Source organism: Equus asinus, chromosome 1 (genome assembly GCF_041296235.1).
Source record: "Equus asinus isolate D_3611 breed Donkey chromosome 1, EquAss-T2T_v2, whole genome shotgun sequence".
In the NCBI taxonomy this organism is placed as follows: domain Eukaryota; kingdom Metazoa; phylum Chordata; class Mammalia; order Perissodactyla; family Equidae; genus Equus; species Equus asinus.
The window spans coordinates 109,874,840-109,895,088 of NC_091790.1; the positions used below are offsets into that span (position 1 = coordinate 109,874,840).

The 20,249-nt window shown below is 47.7% G+C and overlaps 1 protein-coding gene and 1 long non-coding RNA gene across 23 annotated transcripts in view; one reads left to right on the forward strand and one right to left on the reverse strand.

Moving 5' to 3' along the window:
• The window catches only part of LOC106825197 (uncharacterized), a 48,055-nt gene extending 29,368 nt beyond the window's left edge, over positions 1–18,687 (reverse strand). For 2 of the 16 annotated variants that reach the window (XR_011502125.1, XR_011502124.1), the window contains exons 1-6: positions 18,138–18,685; positions 9,330–17,223; positions 6,481–6,946; positions 5,528–5,628; positions 5,274–5,406; positions 2,307–3,116 (exon numbers count right to left, since the gene is read on the reverse strand). This is a non-coding gene — a long non-coding RNA (uncharacterized lncRNA). Of the gene's footprint in view, positions 1–2,306; positions 3,117–5,273; positions 5,407–5,527; positions 5,629–6,480; positions 6,947–9,329; positions 17,224–18,137 lie in introns of all 16 variants that reach the window. The other 14 variants (XR_011502141.1, XR_011502142.1, XR_011502139.1 and 11 more) reach the window with 14 other exon arrangements.
• The window catches only part of ATXN7L1 (ataxin 7 like 1), a 220,861-nt gene continuing 217,841 nt past the window's right edge, over positions 17,230–20,249 (forward strand). For 5 of the 7 annotated variants that reach the window (XM_014831849.3, XM_044769764.2, XM_044769770.2 and 2 more), the window contains exons 1-3: positions 17,230–18,033; positions 18,791–18,998; positions 19,514–19,582. In XM_014831849.3, the coding sequence (XP_014687335.1) occupies positions 18,818–18,998; positions 19,514–19,582 (250 nt within the window). In that variant the 5' untranslated portion in view covers positions 17,230–18,033; positions 18,791–18,817. The remainder of the gene's footprint in view (positions 18,034–18,790; positions 18,999–19,513; positions 19,583–20,249) is intronic. The other 2 variants (XM_070505168.1, XM_070505297.1) reach the window with 1 other exon arrangement.

Sequence of the window (20,249 nt, forward strand, 5' to 3'; positions counted from 1 at the left end):
CAGTCCAGGGTCCACCCTCGTCTAGCTTGCCATCATCTCTCACCCGGACTCCCAAAATAGCTACATCATGTTCTCTTCCCTTCCACTTCCCCTCTTCCTAATCTGTTCTCCACACAACAGCCAGAGGGATCTGTTCAAAATGCTGATCTAATCTCGTCAGATTCCATTGGCTTCCTTTTCTCTTGAGATGAAGACCAAACCCCTTGAGAGGAGCCCCAGGGCCCTGCAAGGTTTGACCCTGCCTCCTCTTCACTTGCATCCTTGCCCTCTGCTCTTTGCCCCCCCATAAGTTTTTCAGTCCTGTTGATCTGCCAGGCTCCCTCTCTCCTCAGGGCCTTTGCACGTGCTGTGTGAACTGCCTGGCATGCCTTGGTCTCCCCTCACCACACCCTGGCCTGGCTAATTTCAGACCTCAGCAGTTCCGGCCTCTCTGCCTTACATAGGTGCCCTGCACATCCCTGCGTGACTGTTATCTCAGTGTAGGCTGGAAATGGTGCATGTAAACAACAAGATATTATTGCCTTCTGCCTATCAGAGGGGCAAAGGTTAACATTACTGACAATATCCTGTGTTGTCGAGGCTGCAAGAAAACACGCACTGTGATTTGCACTCTCATGCAGGCCCGACCCGAATGGTCAGAAACAGGGTGGCATCTGTCATGTGACTTTTTCACGCCCTTTGACCCAGCAGTTCCTCTTCCATGAATTGACCCTTTAGAAATAAACTCTTCCGCCCGCTACGCAAAAACAGATACACAGAATAATTCTCTTTGCAACCTTGTTTATAACAGTGAAAAAGTGGAAACAGTACACGTCCCTATCAACAAGACACTAGATAAATAGTGGTACGTTCATAAAAGGGAGCCCAAATCAGCTACTTAAAAGAATGAGGTAGATTTCTTTATATTCATACGGAAGGGTGTCAAGATATCTTTAGCTAAAAAAAGCAAATTAAAAAGAGTATGGTTCCATTTTCATGCTTTTCAAATCTATTACATGGGTATTTTTAAAAGTTGGAGGAAAATGCAACATCCTGTGGACAGTGGCTATCCCAGGGAGGGAGGATGAATTTAAGGGAGATTTTTCTTTTCTGTGTTATGTATTTTTGTAACGTTTATTTTTATTATTTAATTACTACAAAATAATTTATAATCTGAAAAAAATCTAATACAAGATAATTATTACATAATTAGGTCTACGGTGTCTCTTCCCCCAGAATGTAAGCTCTCTGAGGTCGGCAAAGGCTTCTACTCCATTCGATCTTGTGTCCTCACGGCCTAGTCAGTGCCAGGCACACAGGAGGAGCTCATTAAACATTCATTAATTGAATGAACGAACTGTTTCTATGACCCCATAAAATGTGGGACCCACTCAGAACTGAGGAGACAGACCCGTGGCTCCCTCCTCCCCCGAGTTGTGTCCTCTAGACTTTAAAAAGTTACATGACTGCCTCACTTTTCATAGCAGTCCCAAAGATCATTGGCTGATGTTAAGCTTTAGGGCCTTCACACAAGTACAGCACTCAAGCCAGGTTCCCCTCCTGGCTTAGGCAAATAATTTTTTTTTTTTTTTTTTTTTTTTTTTTGGTGAGGAAGATTCGCCCTGAGCTCACATCTGTGCCAATCTTCCTCTACTTTGTATGTGGGATGCCGCCACAGCATGGCTGATGAGTGGAGTACGTCTGCACCTGGGATCTGAACCCCCAAACCTGGGCCACTGAAGTGGAATGCACTGAACTTTAACCACTCAGCTATAGGGTGGCCCCCTTGCAAATAAATTTTTTGAGTCCCAACTGAGGGGTTCACACTTTGTCCCTGTCAAATGTCATCCTTGGGGTTTTGTTCACATGTGCCAAGGTATTTTAAAACCCAATCACTGACATCTAACCAAGCACAAGTCCTACCAACTTTATGTTACCCACACACTTGATAAATATGACTTATATGTTACTTCTGATTTAGTTATAACGAAAGAAAATTGCACAGGACGGGGCCTCCAACAGAACCACGGAGCCCTCTGTAAGAGAAGGCTCTCCACGTGGACTTGGCAGAACTGGTCTCTCTGTGTCCAATTAAGCTTAAGCACACTAAGCTCATGCGCACCTCAGGGCCTTTGCACTCACAGCTCCCTCTACTTGGAAAGCTTTCTCCAGATGGTTCAGGACTCAGCTCTAAGGCTGTGTCATCAGAAAGGGCTTCCTATTACCCAATCTAAAATAATCGCCTCCCCAACTCCACATTATCTGTTTTGTTTTCTTTAAGTCACTTACCAATAAGGAAAGTTACCTCGGTTATATTTTTTACTTACCTCTTTGTTACCTGCTCCCTCCTCCCACCCGGTGTCAGTGGGGACACCATCAGCCTTATTCAGGCTCTGTCTCCTGTGCCTGGAGCATCGTAGCTACTCAAGAACTATTTGCCGAGTGATGAAGAGAGATGGTCAGGTGTCTGTGACTCCATTTACCTGAACTGTCTTCTAGATCCATGTCTCTATTTTATCCACAAGGATGCTATATCAGTTTCCTGGGGCTGCTGTAACAAATTTCCACAAGTTTGAGGCTTAAAATAACAAAAATTTATTCTCTCGCAATTCTGGAAGCCGGACGTCCAACCTCAGTTTCACTGGGCTGAAGTCCAGGTGCCAACAGGCCACATTCCCCCCAGAAGCCCAAGGGAGGATCTGTTCCTTGCCTTTTCCAGCTTCTGGCGGCTGCTGGTGTTCCCTGGCTCGTGGCTGCGTCGCTCAGTCTTCGAGGCTAGCATCTTCAAACCTTCCTCCACTCCATCTTTACGTTGTCTTCTCCCCTGGGCGTGTCATTGCAAAGTCTCCCTCTGCCCCGCCCTTGAAGGATACATGGGATGGCATTTAGGGCCCAGCTGGATAATCCAGGATAATCTCCCCAACTCAAGATGCTTAACTTAATGACCTCCGCCAAGACTTGACCATTTATGCACCGCTGTCGGCAGCACACTCCCAGCTTTCAGGGATTAGAGCCCGATATCTGCGGAGGCCACATTCAGTCCCCTGCAGACGTCATTAGCGACTCTGCAAAATGCCTTTGCAAAATCGAGACAGATCAAGTGTCCAGGATTTCTCTTTCCCACTTCTACGTAGCACCTGCCATGGAGGAGAGCTCAGTAAATGCTTCTGGAATGAATAAATGCATCGAAGATGTTGCTCTGCTCTACCGCTCCCCACCCCAGTCCTCAAAAGGGGGAAAGAATGGGCCTGCGACTACAACAGGATAACTGGCTTTCCCAGTTCCCAGACGCTTGAGAAGCCAGAATGGGTTTGGAAAACGCAGACTGTCTTCACAAGGGAGCCCCATCCGACATGCTGCCGATACCCGCCGGAAGGACGTCTGATCATGGAACAGGCAACAGGACTCAACTTATTTACGAAGGAGCTTTGCCCAGGAGGAGGGTTAGGGCTTTGCTCATATTTTATTTCTCTCCCTCCCAGCACTCAGCAGGGTTGTGTTGTAGCCAAATTAGTTCTTTGGCTTTTGTGATACCGAATACGAGGATGGGGAATGGGGGAGACCCAACAGCCCTGATTACGCAGAAGGGAAAGGAGTTTATCTTCCCCAGATTGAGGGGACCCCTGATGCAGTTCACATGAAGTACAGCATCGGGGAAGGGCCCACTCAGGTCCATCACAGGGCCATTCCATAGTAAACCCAATCTTCCAACCCCTGAGCTGGCCCCTGGTGGCATCATGACCCTGACCCTCTGCCGACAGGAGCAGGTTATTCTACAGTTAGTGCATGTGATGCTCTTTTTTTTTTAAAGATTTTATTTTTTTCCTTTTTCTCCCCCAAGCCCCCCGGTACATAGTTGTATATTCTTCGTTGTGGGTCCTTCTAGTTGTGGCATGTGGGACGCTGCCTCAGCGTGGTCTGATGAGCAGTGCCATGTCCGCGCCCAGGATTCAAACCAACGAAACACTGGGCCACCTGCAGCGGAGCGCACGAACTTAACCACTCGGCCACAGGGCCAGCCCCGCATGTGATGCTCTTTAATACTCCTTGGAAAACCAGAGAGTAAAGACCTACTGATATGGGACCCCGGTTCCCACCACCAGAGGCCCACCATGATGGGGTTCTCTTGAGGAGTTGTCAGTTGGTGAGGTTTAGTACGCTGAGATTGCTCCTGGGTTGGCCTCTGGAGTCCCTACTGCTAAGCAGGGGAAACGCTCTGACAGCTGAGAAGGGAAGTAGGATGCCCCATCTCAGCATCATGGTGGTGTGGTCCTATCTCAGCATCACGGTGGCAGTGGTCCTATCTCAGCATCACGGTGGTGTGGTCCTATCTCAGCATCATGGTGGTGGTGATTCTATCTCAGCATCACTGTGGTGGTGGTCCTATCTCAGCATCACGGTGGTATGGTCCTATCTCAGCATCACAGTGATGTGGTCCTATCTCAGCATCACGGTGGTATGGTCCTATCTCAGCATCACAGTGACGTGGTCCTATCTCAGCATCACGGTGGTATGGTCCTATCTCAGCATCACAGTGACGTGGTCCTATCTCAGCATCATGGTGGTGTGGTCCTATCTCAGCATCACGGTGGTGTGGTGCTATCTCAGCATCACGGTGGTGGTGGTCCTATCTCAGCATCACAGTGATGTGGTCCTCTCTCAGCATCACAGTGATGTGGTCCTATCTCAGCATCATGGTGGTGGTGATTCTATCTCAGCATCACGGTGGTGTGGTCCTCTCTCAGCATCACAGTGGTGGTGGTCCTATCTCAGCATCACAGTGGTGTGGTCCTATCTCAGCATCACGGTGGTGGTGGTCCTATCTCAGCATCATGGTGGTGTGGTCCTCTCTCAGCATCACAGTGGTGGTGGTCCTATCTCAGCATCACAGTGGTGTGGTCCTATCTCAGCATCACGGTGGTGGTGATCATTGATCTTACACTCAACCCTCACTGGTGGTCAAGACCTCCCTCCCTCACCTCACAGTAACAAGGGCCTCAGATAGAAGCGGGGGAAGTTGAGGACAACCACGTGGACGTCCATGATGTCTGTAAGTGGGGGAGGATCCTCTTCTCTCCCCACTCCTAGAATAAACACTGAGAGGGCCAAATAGGCACGTGAGAGGGCCAAGGAGGAAGCAGGATGCTCAGGTCTAACTGGAAAGATGAAGAAGGTGTCTTCGAGGCTCACTTTGGCTCAACCCTGGCAGACTAGGGTAGAGGCCCAGATACAAGCTCACCCACCACGGTCCCAGCTGGAACTCGGCCTGCATTTGCCTGGAGCGCTGTCCTTACCGCAGAGTAGGAACTGTGCCGTGAAGCCCAGGGACGCCATCCCAGGGGAAGCTGCTCACTCTGGGGGAGCAACGACAGGCTGTGGCATTTCCTTGACTGTGTATTAGAACCTTGCATTGGTGCTGCAGTTTTCCTGAGAACACACGAGTGCAATTATAAAGCACATCAATGCAACAATGATTCACTCTGCAAAGAATCTAAACAAACCCGTCCCTTCTCACTCCCATTACAGCTTTTCATGAAGGGAGGCATACCTGTTCTGTGGTTGAGGGAAAAAAATGCGCATCACCAGTTCTTACTTGCAGGAACTTATCTCTGAATTTGTAAAGTGAATAAAGCTCTTCTGGGAGATACACTGAACCACAAAAACAGAAACAGAAAGTTTGCCTCATCCATCTACAACGCCCAACACTGTAAAGTTTGAAACAAGGAGCCCAAGGGCTTGAGAGCAGCAGATAAGATTATGAAAATTTCTCAGGTTAGTTTCGTTGAAAACCTGGTCCTTTAAAAAAGTACATAACTCCATAAAGGAAAAGACTGATGGGTGTAACTGTCTAAAAAGTATAAAGACTTCTGAATGTACACATACACATGCACACAGATAAATAAAGTCAAAAGACAAATAGTAAACTAAGAAAAAATCTTGCAACTTATAACACAAAGGGTTACTTTAATATATAAAGAGCTTTCACAATTCAATAAGAGAAAAGTGAACACTCTAATAGAAAAATGAGCAATTTGTTAAAAAAGAAATATGAATCACCAATAATCAGAGATACATCTGAAATAACCACAGGATGAAAATTCTTTCCTATCAGACTGGAAGATGAAAAAGAAGGATAGATACAGTGCAGATGAGGCCACAAGTGGGAATTCCCACACACTGGCTAAGTATGACAATTCCCAAATGTTGAATGCATATCCCCTTTGACTTATTAATTTCATTTACAAGAAAGCGTCCTAAATAATCATCAACGTGTGAAAAGATTTAGTTACAGAAAACATTTACTACAACATTGTTAATAATATATTAAAGAAAACCCTAAATGCCCAAAATTGAGGATTTAAATATATCACATTTTAAGAACCATTCACTAGAATACTATGCAGTCTTTAAAAGTGACTATTTAAAAAGGTGATTCTATCCATTTATATTGCCTATGTTATTACATAGTTCTAAATATATAACATCATGTAGTATCCATACCTTTGTCATTAGTGCCATGGTGCGGATTCTGACTCCCAGTGACCCTGTGGACAGCAGAGCAGAACCTGCCTGGTCTCTTTGCGCCATCCTCTCCTCTCATCTTCCGGCGCTGTATCAGATGATGCTCCGCTGCTATTCATGGGGTTTTCATGGCCAAGTTTTTCAGAAGTGGGTGGCCAGGTCCTTCTTCCTAGTCTGTCTTAGCCTAGAAGCTCTGCTGAAACCTGTCCACCATGGGTGAAATTTGAAATACCAGTGGCATAGGTTTCAGCATCACAGCAACACGCAGCTGTCAGTGTGACAAGCGACAGACGGGTGGTGTGGGTCCCTGACCAGAATCGAACCTGAGCTGCCGTGCTCCACGGAATCTTAACCACTAGACCACCAGGACTGGCTCATCCATATGTATATACATATAGACGGAATGCTACTCCAAGTAAAGTGGCTTGGTTTGGAGATTGGGGACCTAAAAATATATAAATATATGATAGATCCATAGATATAGATATATGCATATATATCGAAATATTAACACATTTCTAGGTTTATGATAACTCATCTTATTTATGCTGTTTGTCTTTCTTCTGGATTTTTTGCAAAGATTACTTTATATGCAAGTGAAAAAATACAACCATTTCAAAAAGACAGAATGCACCTGTGGGCTAGGGCCCTGAAGCTAGAAGCAGCCCTTTGGGCCACTGAGGATTCACAGAGCAAGCCAAAAACGTCCAATGTGGATTCCTTAGAATTAGGGTAGCCATATAATTTATCACCCAAACCAGGACACTTCTGAGACTGAAGGGGAAACTATTAATAATTTTGCATAATCCTGGACTCCCAAGGCCCACTCAGCCGACTGGTCAGCCTGCTAAGAATGAACAGCCGGCGCAACATGTCTTTGAAAATGACCCAGTGCTGGAGTGTCAGAGGCCCACAAACACAGAAACTGCCCTTTCGTCTGTACAGCTTGGTACAACTGTTAACCATGCTGGCCAGATGGCTAAAGAACCTTGAAGAGTTCAAGTTTCTCCCCTATTTAGCTCATTTGGATCCACAGAGCCATAATTCTAGAGACGTGTTCTTGATAAAAAGCATTTCTCAAAGAACTGTGCCACTTGATTAAGACACACAGCATCATTAGGCAGCTTATCTCATACAGATTTCAATCTCGGAAACCCTGTGAAACACCTTCAAACCCTCCTGGATTCCAAATCCCCCCGTGTGACTTACCCGTTTTCCACTAAGGGCTGTGTTTCAGGAACTATTATCTATGTGACCCGAGGCTCTCCCTTAAGATGACCACTGTCCCCATCCATCCAGCTGCCCACTGGCTATTTATAGCCTGCCAGTCTTTCCCGGCCCAGCTCAAACTTCTCCTCTCTCCCAAGCCTTCACCGCCCACCACAGGAGCCTGTCTGCTCAGACACCCACAGCATCGCCTAGCTGCAGCTCAGATTGGCACCTTCTTGTGGGCTATCCTGCTCTCCGCTTGTTGATTGCACAGACATCTCCCTCAAACCAGACTGTACGCTCCTCATGGAAGCAACTCCTCACAGGCTATGTCATCTGACATGTGGCCAGGCAAGGTCAGCCCGTCAGGACTCTTACTCCTGGTCTAAAATAGGGGCTGTCATTCCTTCATATACTCCACCCCCACTCAGACTTGGGTGGTTAGTAGGCATTATAAGAAACTATTTTTTTGGTTAGCCCAAGTGCCTGGCTGGCAAGGTGGAAAAACTGAAGCCTGCTCAACTGAGGCAACTGGTGAGGCCTTTCTTCCCTTAAAACACCAGGAAACAGCACACACTAAAGATTCAGAACAAAGTTAGAGTGGAACACTTCCGGCGGAGAGCAGCGTCTGTGCATTGAAGACAGTTCTGTGGGTACCAAGGATGAAAGCTCGGACAATCTCTGTTAACACTGCAATGCCATCACACCCGCCTTACGAGATTTTACCTGTATTTTGATTCTCCCTGTATGGGGCCCGCATGGAGCTCATCAGTTGATCAATGGTCCAACATCTGCCCTCACCCTCAGAAGAGTCCAGCGTCTGCCATTACTTGGCATCAGTCACAAACCACGCCACACACATTGCTCAATCAATCAATGGGTCAACCCATAATTGAGATGATACTCTTTGCACCTCCCACTGCCAAATCCATTAAGATGATATACATGTCACTGTCTCTGCCTCCAAGCCAAACTTAGGATGACTTAAACCATGATTGAAGTGTGAAGAACCAAATCGAGATACCAAGATCGTTTTATTTATTCTGTCACTCAAGGCACTGTATTTCTCACACATGAGTCTCCTCGGGAAATCTGCCGATTCTAAGGCACTCATTGACCCCGCCATCACTCTACAACACTTCCAATCACACACGTGACCCGCGAGGGAGGGTGACTCCTGTCCAAACAGAAAGGGAAACTCCCAGTTGAACTGTTTACATACACAGAGAGTCATCAACAACCCCCTTCCTTCTGCCAGGCCATCCAGCACCTTGGTGAACATTAGGAAAAGGCACACCTTCGTCAAGAAATTTTAATTCCATCTGTTAGAAAATTGTCTTCCTGTTCCCGATTTTGTTAGAACAAGCCACTTGGGTACCATCTGCCAGAAAATTGTCACAATAAATCTCTGATGTCTGTGATGGGAATGGTGCTCCCTTAAAAGTGGCACAATTGTGCAGTGCACAACCAATGCAGTAGCCCTGGCCAGGTGTTTGAGCCCAGTCAACCTTCCTGTTTAAATAGGAAAGCAACAGTCTGTAAAGGATTCAGAGAAGAAAGAGATGACCAAAGCACCTGATTATCCCATAACAACTATATGCATAAGCTAGAGAGCTTACATTTTCTTTGATTCCACAAATAGTATCCATCCGATAACATAATTTGGCCTTCATATATTGAAAGCAAAAGGACCCGGGGTTTTTCTCATAGGGATGGAGGGTCTCACAGCTCCCACCACACTCCTGGCTAGGTTTCTGCGTGATGAAAGCAGCCCACGATGGCAAAGTGGCTGACGAGGGTCAGGCGTTCATTCTCTGGAAATGAAAAAATAAAGGAAACCTGCAATGAATTGGCCTACATCAATCCCATGACTACCATTTTGGGGATAAATCTTCGTTGTTGGGGGCCGTCCTGTGCATCTCACAGTGGGATGTTTACCAGCATCCGTGGCCTCTACGCACTAGATGCCAGTGGTACCTCACCCCCGGTCATGACAACCAAAAATGTCTCCAGACGTTGCCAATGTCCTCGGGGTGGAGTGGGGGAGGGCGAAGGCGGCAGACTCGCTCTTGGTTGAGAACCGCTGGTCCACATGGAGATTTACATTTACAGCCTTAGCATCGTTCTCAGGAAGTGTAATCTATGAGCAAGCTGACCTCCAGACAATGGAGACCCCAGCCTCGCTCTAAGTTCTGCAACAATTGTTTCATGACCTTAAAGGCACTAGGCTTCTCCTTCCTGTCATACAAATATAACCCAAACTCTGGCCTCTCGTTTTCAGGATTTCCTTCCTTTGAGGGGATCAGGCTGGGGCTGGAGGAAAGGGTTAGGGACCTGAGCCATCACAGCGTAGGCATCCCTCTGCTCACCTGGCACCTGGCCGCCTCCTGGAGTCTGGGGACAGCACCCTTCTCTGGAATAACGGTGCTGTTACCACACAAGGCTGGCATGAAGTAAGGCTGGCAACTTTCAACCTGCCTACTGAGGCTGCCATATAAGTATAAGCCCCAAACTTAATTTCCCACAGCACAGCTATCTAAGACCAGGTCATTTAAAAACTTGACAGAAGCAAGAGAAATGACGACACAGAGAACCTTACGACTGGACACTGGGTTTGAAGGATTCCAGAGTCATACCTAGGTCGTCCCAGACAGGTTCCCCTATGGACGCTCCCTGGCCCGGCTCCCAGCCCACAACAGCCTCTCACCTGCCTCGTTCCCACCACTGGGGGAGACCTTCGGTGCTGGCTCTCTGGGAGGTCCAGGGCCCAGCCCGTCTCAGGCCTGCCCCTCCTCCCGTCCACCTTCACTTTTCACGGCTCGTCCTTCTCCCTCTGGGATGACCAACAGATGGGAATATCCACACGGAGTCTCCACCACCACGCACAGGGGTCGGCCTTTTCAGATCTTGAAAGACAGCGTCTCCCAACAATTCATTTCCCAAGTCTGAGATGCCTGATTTGGGAATTCCCCTCAGGGGAGGCTGTCATCGCATCCACGCTGGCTGTGGCCACTGGCCCACCTGTATGGTACTGGTGCCCTGTGAGCGTGAAGTGAAGTTCGGTTTCCAGTGACCTTCCTGACACGGCCCAGTGCCATCAGGAGATGTCCTGTGACAAATGTTGGACAATGACACATAGAACATACTTCTCAGGAATAAAAAAAATACTTCTTTAAAGACATAGTGCTATGGTCTACATGGCGATTCCCCACCCCCTCAAATTTATACATTAAAATCCTAAGACCCAAGGTGGTGATATCAGGGGGTGGGGCCTTTGGGAGGTGATTAGGTCCCGCAGGGGGACCCCTCATGAATGGGATCAGTGCCTTTATGAAAGAGACCCCACAGAGCCAGCTGGACACTCCCACCACAGAGGAAGGAGGTGCCGTCTATGAACCGGAAAGCCCTCATTGGGCACCGAATCTTCAGCACCGTGATCCTGGACTTCCGGCCTCCAGAACTGTGAGAAGTAAATTCCTGTTGTTTATAAGCCAGTCAGTCTGTGATACTTTATTACAGCAACCCAAAGGGACTAAGACAGAGTATTCTAAACCTATAATGGAAAAGAAACATTTTTTTCTAACAGACAGCAAAACATATTATAAAGCAAGAGTAATTAAAACCATGGAATTGGTGCTGGAAAAGACAATTCAAGCAGTGGAACAGAAAAGGGAGCTCAGAGACAGACCCGTGTGTTTGGGAAGTGAGTATATGATGGCTCTCTACGGAGGGATAAACTACTCAATATATGCCTGGGGAAAACTGGAAATGTGTTTGGGAAAAGATCAAAAATTAATTTTTTACCTCACACAATTAACCAAAAAGGTCTGAGATCTAAATGTAAAAATAAAAACCTACAACGCATAAAGGAAAAATATAAGAAAATGTTTTATGACCTTACAGAAGAGAAGATCTTCTTAAGCAAGATGCCGAAAGCAAAAGGCCTCAAGGAGAAATCCTGATACATCCAACCACATCCAGATGGGGAAAAGGTGTGTGGAAAAGACGCCGTAAGCAAGGTGAAAAGAAGAAAAGCAACCAGCTGGAAAATCACCTTCTTTTCAAACAGATCTAACTCTAGAATGTATAGATAATTCCTAAAAAATCAATAAAAAGACCCAAAAATGCCAGTAATAAATCATTAAAAGATACCAATAGCAATTTACAGAGTGAAAATACGAGTGCAAGAACAAATGCCCAGATCTATACTAGAAATGGGGGAAATACAAATTAAAGAATATTTTTTAATGTGATATTGGCAAAAATCAAAATGTTTGAAAATGTTGAGTCTTAATTAGGACGTGAGGAAATAGACCCATTCCAGGGCCGCTGGGGGGAGCATAAGTTAGTCAGCTGCATCAGAAGATAGCATGGAGAGCTATGAGAATCCAAAGTGCACATACCCAGCAATTCTACTTTTGGGGAGAAATACTCCCTCATGTGCCCAAGGAACATATATAAAAATAAATATTTTTGACCGCCTTATTTTTTGTAAAACCAGAAACCTAAATGTCCATCAATAAGATAACAGATAGACAGATTGGACCTTTTTATGGAATACTATGCAGCAGTTTAAAAGAATGACATGCAGGGCTTCTGTGAAAAAAGAAAGTTGCAGGAAAATATCCAAAAAATGGTCTGTGGCACCTGTCAGCCTTGTTTATGCTCATGCAAGGCTTCTTTCTCAACCAGGGATTTTTTTTTTAAATCCACAAAATGATGCTATTCATGTAAAAAAAAGAAAAAAGAAGAAGAACATACACAGCAACATCATCTGGACCTGTAATGATAAATATATACGGTAGGTAAAAGCACAGAAGACGATATGAAAACACGTTTCCAGACCTGGGGGGATGACAGTGACCACGACAAGAGAGTGACCCCATTTGAGGCGAATCTGAGGCAAAAGGGAATTATCTCCTTGTCTTTAGTTTCACTGTCTCCTGAGAACACACTCATACGTGATTTTTAGAATTCAATATTAGGTTTCTTTTACAAAAGAAAATAAAATTTTTTTCAGAAGAAAATGATTAGGACAGCTGTTGCCACTGCCATGAGAAGGCAGCTTTGTCCCGACCAGACTTAGGATGTGGCAGTCCCTTGGCGGAACCAAAAGGTCTTATAGGGTCTTCCATGCACAAGGGCCTGAAGACCTCGTCAAGAGGAAGTTTCAGACAGAGATCTCCAACACTGGCGCAGGGGCGGTGGCCCCACACAAAGGACAGAGAAGAGCATTCATTTCCATTCTAAGGAGAAGGATGTTGGTCAGAAGCAACCACATGAGCCTTCCTGGCGTCAGAGGGTCAGCCTGTTCCTGGCTGGTCGAAACGAGGCATTGCAATTAAAGTAATAACCACAGCAAACGTTACAATTGTGCACTGTGCGCCCGGCCCTCTGCTGGGGGCTCAATACCCAGAATTGCAATGCTCATAACACGAAGAGAAGAGCCTTAGTACCCATTTAACAGAGGAGGAAACCAAGGTTCCTATGGATTAAGAAAGGTTCTGAGGCAAATGGCTGACGAGCAATTCTAACTCATGCCTGCCCATCTCAGTCCTGTGCTCTGGCCCCCACCTGCATTGCGTCCTCAACACAAAACAGTTTGGAGGGCTGGACAGGCTCTGGTCCAATTAATATGCTAAATTTGTACTTATGTTAATGTTAAATCTGTATTTACATTTAGGTTATGGGCCAAAAGTGATTTCTACAACAATGCTAAAGAGAAGCTATCTTCTCTCCTGCCTAAGCCCAGAGAAGGAGCGAGGTTAGGAACGGGCTGGCTCGGCCACCCTCGGGGCAACCCACAGCATCAGAGTAGCTCCAGGGAGCCCCAAGTGGTCATAGTCAGAGGAGAATCTCCCGGGGGGCGGGGCTCAAGGCAGCTTTCCCTCGAGATAACGCACTCCCATTTTGGCTTTTCTGCCCCAGTCAGAATGCAAATTTCATGTTCTGTAGTTATGTTTATTAATAGAGTCCATGTATATTCAGACCGGGCCCATGGCTAGGAGCTCATATTGAAACCAGTAGCCCAGAGCCTGGAATTCCTGTTTTCTTTCTTACTCCTGTTGCTCCTAGGGGTCATTTATCGAAGCTGGCACGGGAGGGGGCGGAACAGGCAGGCAGCACACGTGCCCTCCAGATGCAGGGAGCCTGCATAAAAGGTAACATCATACATAACAAATTTCCCCTCCAATCACAGTTCTCAGAGAGAGTGGGTTAGGGAAATAAATTTAGAGAGTAGAGTGGCAGATGGGGTAGATGGATTCAATTAAGGCAAACATCAAAGAATTTCAGAGATGCCTCCTCTGAACGGAACATGTCATTTTCTCCTCGTCACCTCTAGGAACCTCCCGACAGCAGCCTAGGTAGGAAGTGGGGTGCACACACAGAGCCTCGACCCCAGGAGGAGTTTAATATCCTCAAATGAGAGAGCTAATATTCGCTCTTCTCTTCTTTTCAATAATGTGGTGGAACAGCACAGGAACCAGACGAAGGGAACGCAGGCTCCGTATGAGATGCACATTTCCACAGAAGCAGGTGTTATTCAAATTAAATAGACATTTTCCATTGTCATCTCAGTTGAATGGATTTCTTTATTTGGTCTACGGGAGAGTCTCCTTTTTAATTAAACCCAACCACTGTCACTTTTCTAAGAAAGATAATAAAACAATAAAAATATTTACATCCCTTTTATCTTCCTAAACATTAATCACGAGGGGAAGAAGGTGTTATACTGTTGCTAGACAGTTTTATCACATTGACAGTATACTAACAGGCTTTAAATTACTGTTTTGCAGGTCAATTTATTCCTATTAAGAATGTATAAGATTCTCGTTGTCACTAACAGTATTCGTAGCTATTTACTACCAAAAGGAATTCAAGTCTGCAATAAATTTGCCATATACATAGTTGACATATATATATCCATAGTTATAAGGTATAGAAGTGTATATATAATATATATGCACCATGTTGACCTGAACACTACTCCGATGGACCCCAGCTTTCATCTAAAATCAAGTGTAAAATTCTAGTAGGTTTGATGACAATGCTTTCTTCATTCTCTGGCTCCCCGCGGGGTAATTTCATTGACAGCCATGTCATCCATATTTCCAAAGTCACAAGTGGGCTATAGTTTCACAAAGTTGGTACCATTCTCTCTCTAGTCAGTGGAGAAACTGTGGAAGGCTTAGAGTAGAAACTTTACCATTATATTCCATAACTCTAACTGCAACAACGTATACGTGTTCTGATTATCAGCTAATCATGGCAATGTATCCAAAGTCTTATTTTGTAGAGATGCTTAATCACTTTTGGATTCCAGGCCATACTTTACCATGTTGCAAGTGAAAAGCCTCCCAGCGAGAAGGGAGTGATATTCAGGCTGCCACACCATCCTCAACCATCCTCAGGGTGTTGTGCAGAAATAACCTCTACTTGAGAGACTCGGCTGGGGCAGTAAATTGATGCGACAATATTGAATCATTGCCTTGTTTCTCTGCAACTGAGGTGCCCTCACTTCTGACAAGCCACCTTTGATTTTTTGAGTGGTTTAAAGTGGCTCCTGGGAGAGGAGACAGAATTTTCTGGAATGCTCTGGAAGCTCAAGTCACTGACTCCCAGCCACTGGGCTTGAGTCCTTTCATACTGTTCTCTCCGGACACCTCGAGGAGGGCAGGGGTGTAACAGCCACCACTGTGGCGGCATGGCTATCAGTAAAGACTTGTTTCTAACAGTGACATCACGACATTGTTGTTGGAGAATGCTTTCTACAAAGTAGTGACTGAGTTTAAATGCAAAAACCTGAGTACTCAAAAGACAAAGATAAGTTACAAAACTCAGCCTCTAGGAGATACTAGTGTAAACCGGTCCCACAAAGCTGGCAAAGAATTTCCGAGAAGTATGATACACATTTCACAGGAGGCTCAAAAGAGGAATAAGGGAACGCTGCTCAGACTTTTTCTTCATTAAACTCATTTTTCTAGTAAGTTTTTTGTTATCCAATCAGTTTACACCCAAACCCTTCTGTATTAGTTATGCATTGCCATGTAACAAGTTGTCCCCAAACCTAACAACTTAAAATGACCAACACTAATTATCTCACAGTGTATGTGGGTGCGGCATGCGGCATGACTTAGCTGGGTGCCTGTGCCTCACGGACCCTCACAGGTGTGGGCCAAGGCTGTGGTCTCATCTTAAGATTCAACTGGAAGAGGATAAGTTTGCAAACTCACTCACATGGCTGCTGACAGGACTCGGCACCTCACAGCCTTTTGGACTGAAGGCCTCAGTTCCTCACCGACTGTTGGCCAGAGGCCTCCCTCAGTTCCTTGCTATGTGTGCCTCTTCATAGGGCAGCTCACAACATGGCAGTGGGCTTCCCTTAAAGCAAGCCGGTGAGAACACGAGTGAGCAAGTCAGAAGCCGCAGTCTTCTCGGATGTGACACCCCATCACTTGCCATAGTCTATCTGTCAGAAGCAAGTCACTAGGTCCAGCCCACACTGAAAGGGAGGGGATCACACAAGGGCAAGAATACCAGGGTGTGGGGATCATGGGTCATCTTAGAGGCTGCCACCCACATCTTCCTTTGCATGTACAACAACAGACAAATTAACACCGAAGTGGGAGGAAAATCAGAAAGCAGCAGGGGAAGGGGAAAATGACCCAGGATGGAATTACTTATCCCTCCCAGCTCTCTCTCTCTCTGTTTCCCCAAATCCAGCCATGCAACATATCCTCTGATGAGGTGCTTTATTCTCATACCTGTCTCCTCTTCCCCACCTGTATGGGACCACCAAGTTCAGGCCTTCATTTCTTCACACTATGATACCACAGCACTACTTTTTTAACCAGCTTCCATAGTCCAACATGTCCTGGACACCAAGGCCAGAGTAATCTTTCTAAGTCACATTTGACTTCTCCCTATGCTGCAGAAAGCCCCTTTAGCGGCTCCCCACTATCAAACAAAACCCAAATTCTTTAGGATGCCATTCGGTGCCGTCCATAATTTGACTCAGGCATAAATATACAAACCCATCATCCCAGGTAAACCACACTCAACACCCAAACGCACCACACTCGTGTTCATTTTGAAGCCTCCAACACCATCACTTCCCTCGCTTGGCAAGACCAGTCTTCAGCTTACCATTATAAATCCTTCCCAATTTCCAAGACGCAAGGAAGATCCCATCTTCTCTGCGACACGTTTTCTGCTCCCTCCAAACTAGATTTCAGTCCCTCCTATGAACAGATGAACAGGCACAGCTCTGGGAGAGACACCCTTCACTGCCCTGGGCAGGAACTGGGCACATGTCTTGTTCTCCCAAGTTACTGATAAGCTTCACACCTTCCTTCTTCCACAGGCACCACCAGAATGCACCTCCACAGGAGCCGGGCTGGGTCTCATTTGTCTTCCTCTGCTGAGGCCAGCTGGTCCATGACAGGCAATATTTGTTGACAAGATGAATGGATGGATGGATGGATGGATGGATGGATTTGCCAAGCACAGTGTCTAGCATAGCATAAGAGGTCAATAAGTAATAACTATTTGTTAACACCACTAATCTTTAAAGTAAGAATTCTCCACCCACTGGTACCTTGGCCACTTAGTGGTTCCCATATAAGAACCCTTTCAAAGAGAGCGAAGGCAAATGAAACTTATCCGGGTCTAACAAAAAACAAGCCCGTTCACACAAACATCACAACTGAAGACCAGTCCGCAGCTCCTCCTTCGTGGCCCATGCTGACCCTGGCTTTGAGGACGCCCGGGCAGAGGCATTAGACCGCAAAGCCAGGGCAGAACTCAGGACAGAACAACTTCAGATCTGTGCGCTTCAGCCATGGGGCAGAAACAAAAGTGGTGAGAACTAAAAGGGAGCTGGGGAAACAGAGGACAAATACATCGATTGGGGGTGGGGGGTGTCCTTATGCTTTAGGTAATTCCTAGTAAACAAAAGGATTTTTAAAAAAGGAGAGAGAGAGATACCAGAAGACCTTTTAAGACCTTTGTCGCCTACTCCTGGGGTGGTGGTGGTGGTGGTGGGTCGTCTCAATTAAAGCATCAAAAGTCCAAAATCCGGAGGAAATCTAACGCTTCCTTTCTAACTGCCTGGAGCGCTCAAGCCTGCGGTGACTTCTCCCAGGAATCAGATTCCTGGCGGCAGGCTGCATGCGCTAACCCGAGCCACCCCGGTCCCTCGGTAGGGAGCGCTGGAAACTGCTCCAGGGGCCTGGCCCGCTAGGCGTCATCTTCCGAGAGCCGGTGAATTCGCTCTCGTGATCCTGGAGCAAAGTCTACGCAGCGGTTTTCCGAGAGCCGGAGGTACGCATCGCGCGGAGAAGCGGGGGGCACCGGGCGCTGCGTTTTGAGCTTTGCATGTCCCGCAGCCTGAGATGGGAAGGCAGTCCCTCTCGCCCCGAACTCACCTGCTTTTGGGGACCACTTCCACCTGCGCGTTGGTCTCAGCTCCCAGTGGCATCCGCAGAGTCCTCCACGATCCGAGGTCCTCCGTGAAAAAGACAGGGGGAAGGGGGTGGCGGCTGGGAAGAGAGGTCCCCAGGGTCCCTTCCTTGGCTTGGGGCGGTCGTGGCGGTGGGGTGCAAACCTGCTCGGCTCCTCCCCTCTAAGCCGCGGGGATCCCCGCGGGGGCGCCCCACCGTGGGCGACAGGGACCCGGCGAGGCAAGGACACGCTGGAAGGGCTGCATGCAAAAACTTTCCGTCCTCTAGCGGCAACTCTGCGGGAAAGCCCACCCTTCCTCCGGCCCTAGGCCGCGCCTCTCCCGGGTCTTCCCCCACCCTCCGCCCCGCACGCCCCGGCCCCCCGACCCGGGCTCGGCCGCGGGGTGCGCGCGGGGCGGCGGCGCCGCAGCATCTCCGCGCCCGGGCGCGCGGCAGCCTCGGTCCCCGGCGCGCGCTGGCCGGGCCGCGCGGCCTCCCCGGCGGGCGGGCGGCGGGCGCTCTCTGCTGCCCCTGGTGGCCGCGGGCTGCGGGCGCCCGGGCGCCGGCTCCTCCTCCTCGCCTCTCTCTCCTCCTCCTCCGCCTCCCTCCTCCCATCCCTCCCTCCCTCCCGCTTTCAGAACACTCAATGTCGGAACGTTCCGAAGATGACGTCGGAGCGTTCTCGAATCCCGTGTCTCTCGGCTGCTGCTGCCGAAGGAACAGGGAAAAAGCAACAAGAAGGAAGAGCAATGGCGACACTGGATCGCAAAGTGCCCAGTCCGGAGGCGTTTCTGGGCAAACCCTGGTCCTCCTGGATCGACGCCGCCAAATTACACTGCTCCGACAGTAAGAACCCCACCGCCTCCTCCTCCCTTTATTATCCTGTAACCTTTCCATTCACCTAGGGCCACTGGGAAAAAGTGTGTGTGTGAGACAGAGTGGCCCCCGGAGTCGTCCATGCTTCTCCCTCTCTCTAAATAAATACACCCGGAGACAGACCATCAGTGCACAGAGAGAGGCCCTGCTGGCAGGGCGGCAGGCTGGCTGGCTGTGCCCGGCTCCCCGTGGCAGCCCGCGGGGTGGGCTTTCACAGCCCCACGGTGTATCTGTTTAAAAGGCTACTCTGTTGCTGCTTGCATAGTTTTTTTTGGTACCTATCTGGGCCAGGTAGATGGAAATCCGGACTTGGGAGAAAATGTTGCATTGTCAATTATTGAAAGATTTTCATAGACAGTATTTATATCCATCTGTTTGCAAATAAACACTCTCCCTCCCCCCCCCCCCCGACTTTGGCTTTTTTCCCCCTTTTTTCTCTCTTTTTTTCCCTTATTTTCTTTTTTCCTTTTCTTTTTCATCTGCAGATGTAGATTTAGAAGAGGCTGGAAAAGAGGGTGGAAAAAGCAGGGAGGTTATGAGGCTCAATAAAGAAGGTAAGTGGAGCTACTGGCATTTTAGTGTTAGCATGTGTGGCAGAATCTTCACAGGATTTCGACTATAATGTGAATTGTTCTGCTGGGTACAGAGTGACTAAGGCTTGTCAAAAATTGAGCACGCCCAGGTGACTCCTGCTTCGTGTTAACTTCTCTCAAAGTATAAATACAACTGGGGGGTAAGAGGCAGACGGTTGAAGGCAGAAGTTTACTGCACTTTGACTGGAGCCCACATTTGGACCTTCTGATGTCTATCTGCCATTCGCCTTTGGAGCATCATTGCCAAATGGTGGGGGGTAGAAATCCCTGAAAGGAAGATGGGGGGCTCCCTTCACAAGCACCCCAGCCTTCCTTGTGGGTAAATACACAGCAGTTTAATGAACCCCACATGGTCAGTCATTCGAGCAGCGACTTCTCCACTCTCCGCTGAAAACCCCTGTCCATGGCGAACCTCTGTGGCGAGTTACGTTCGGCCCACTTTGCCTTGGGTCAAAGGTTGTTGTGTGGCGATCAGGGTTAGGGGCATCTGTGTGTGCAGCCCCCCAGCCAGTTGCCCACCTCTCTTTCCCCAGCATGGAAATATAGTACCTGAAATGGGACACAGTGAGTAGGTAGGTCATCCCAGAGTGAGGCAGGCAAGTGAAGCCACAGCCTGCTGGCACTGGGC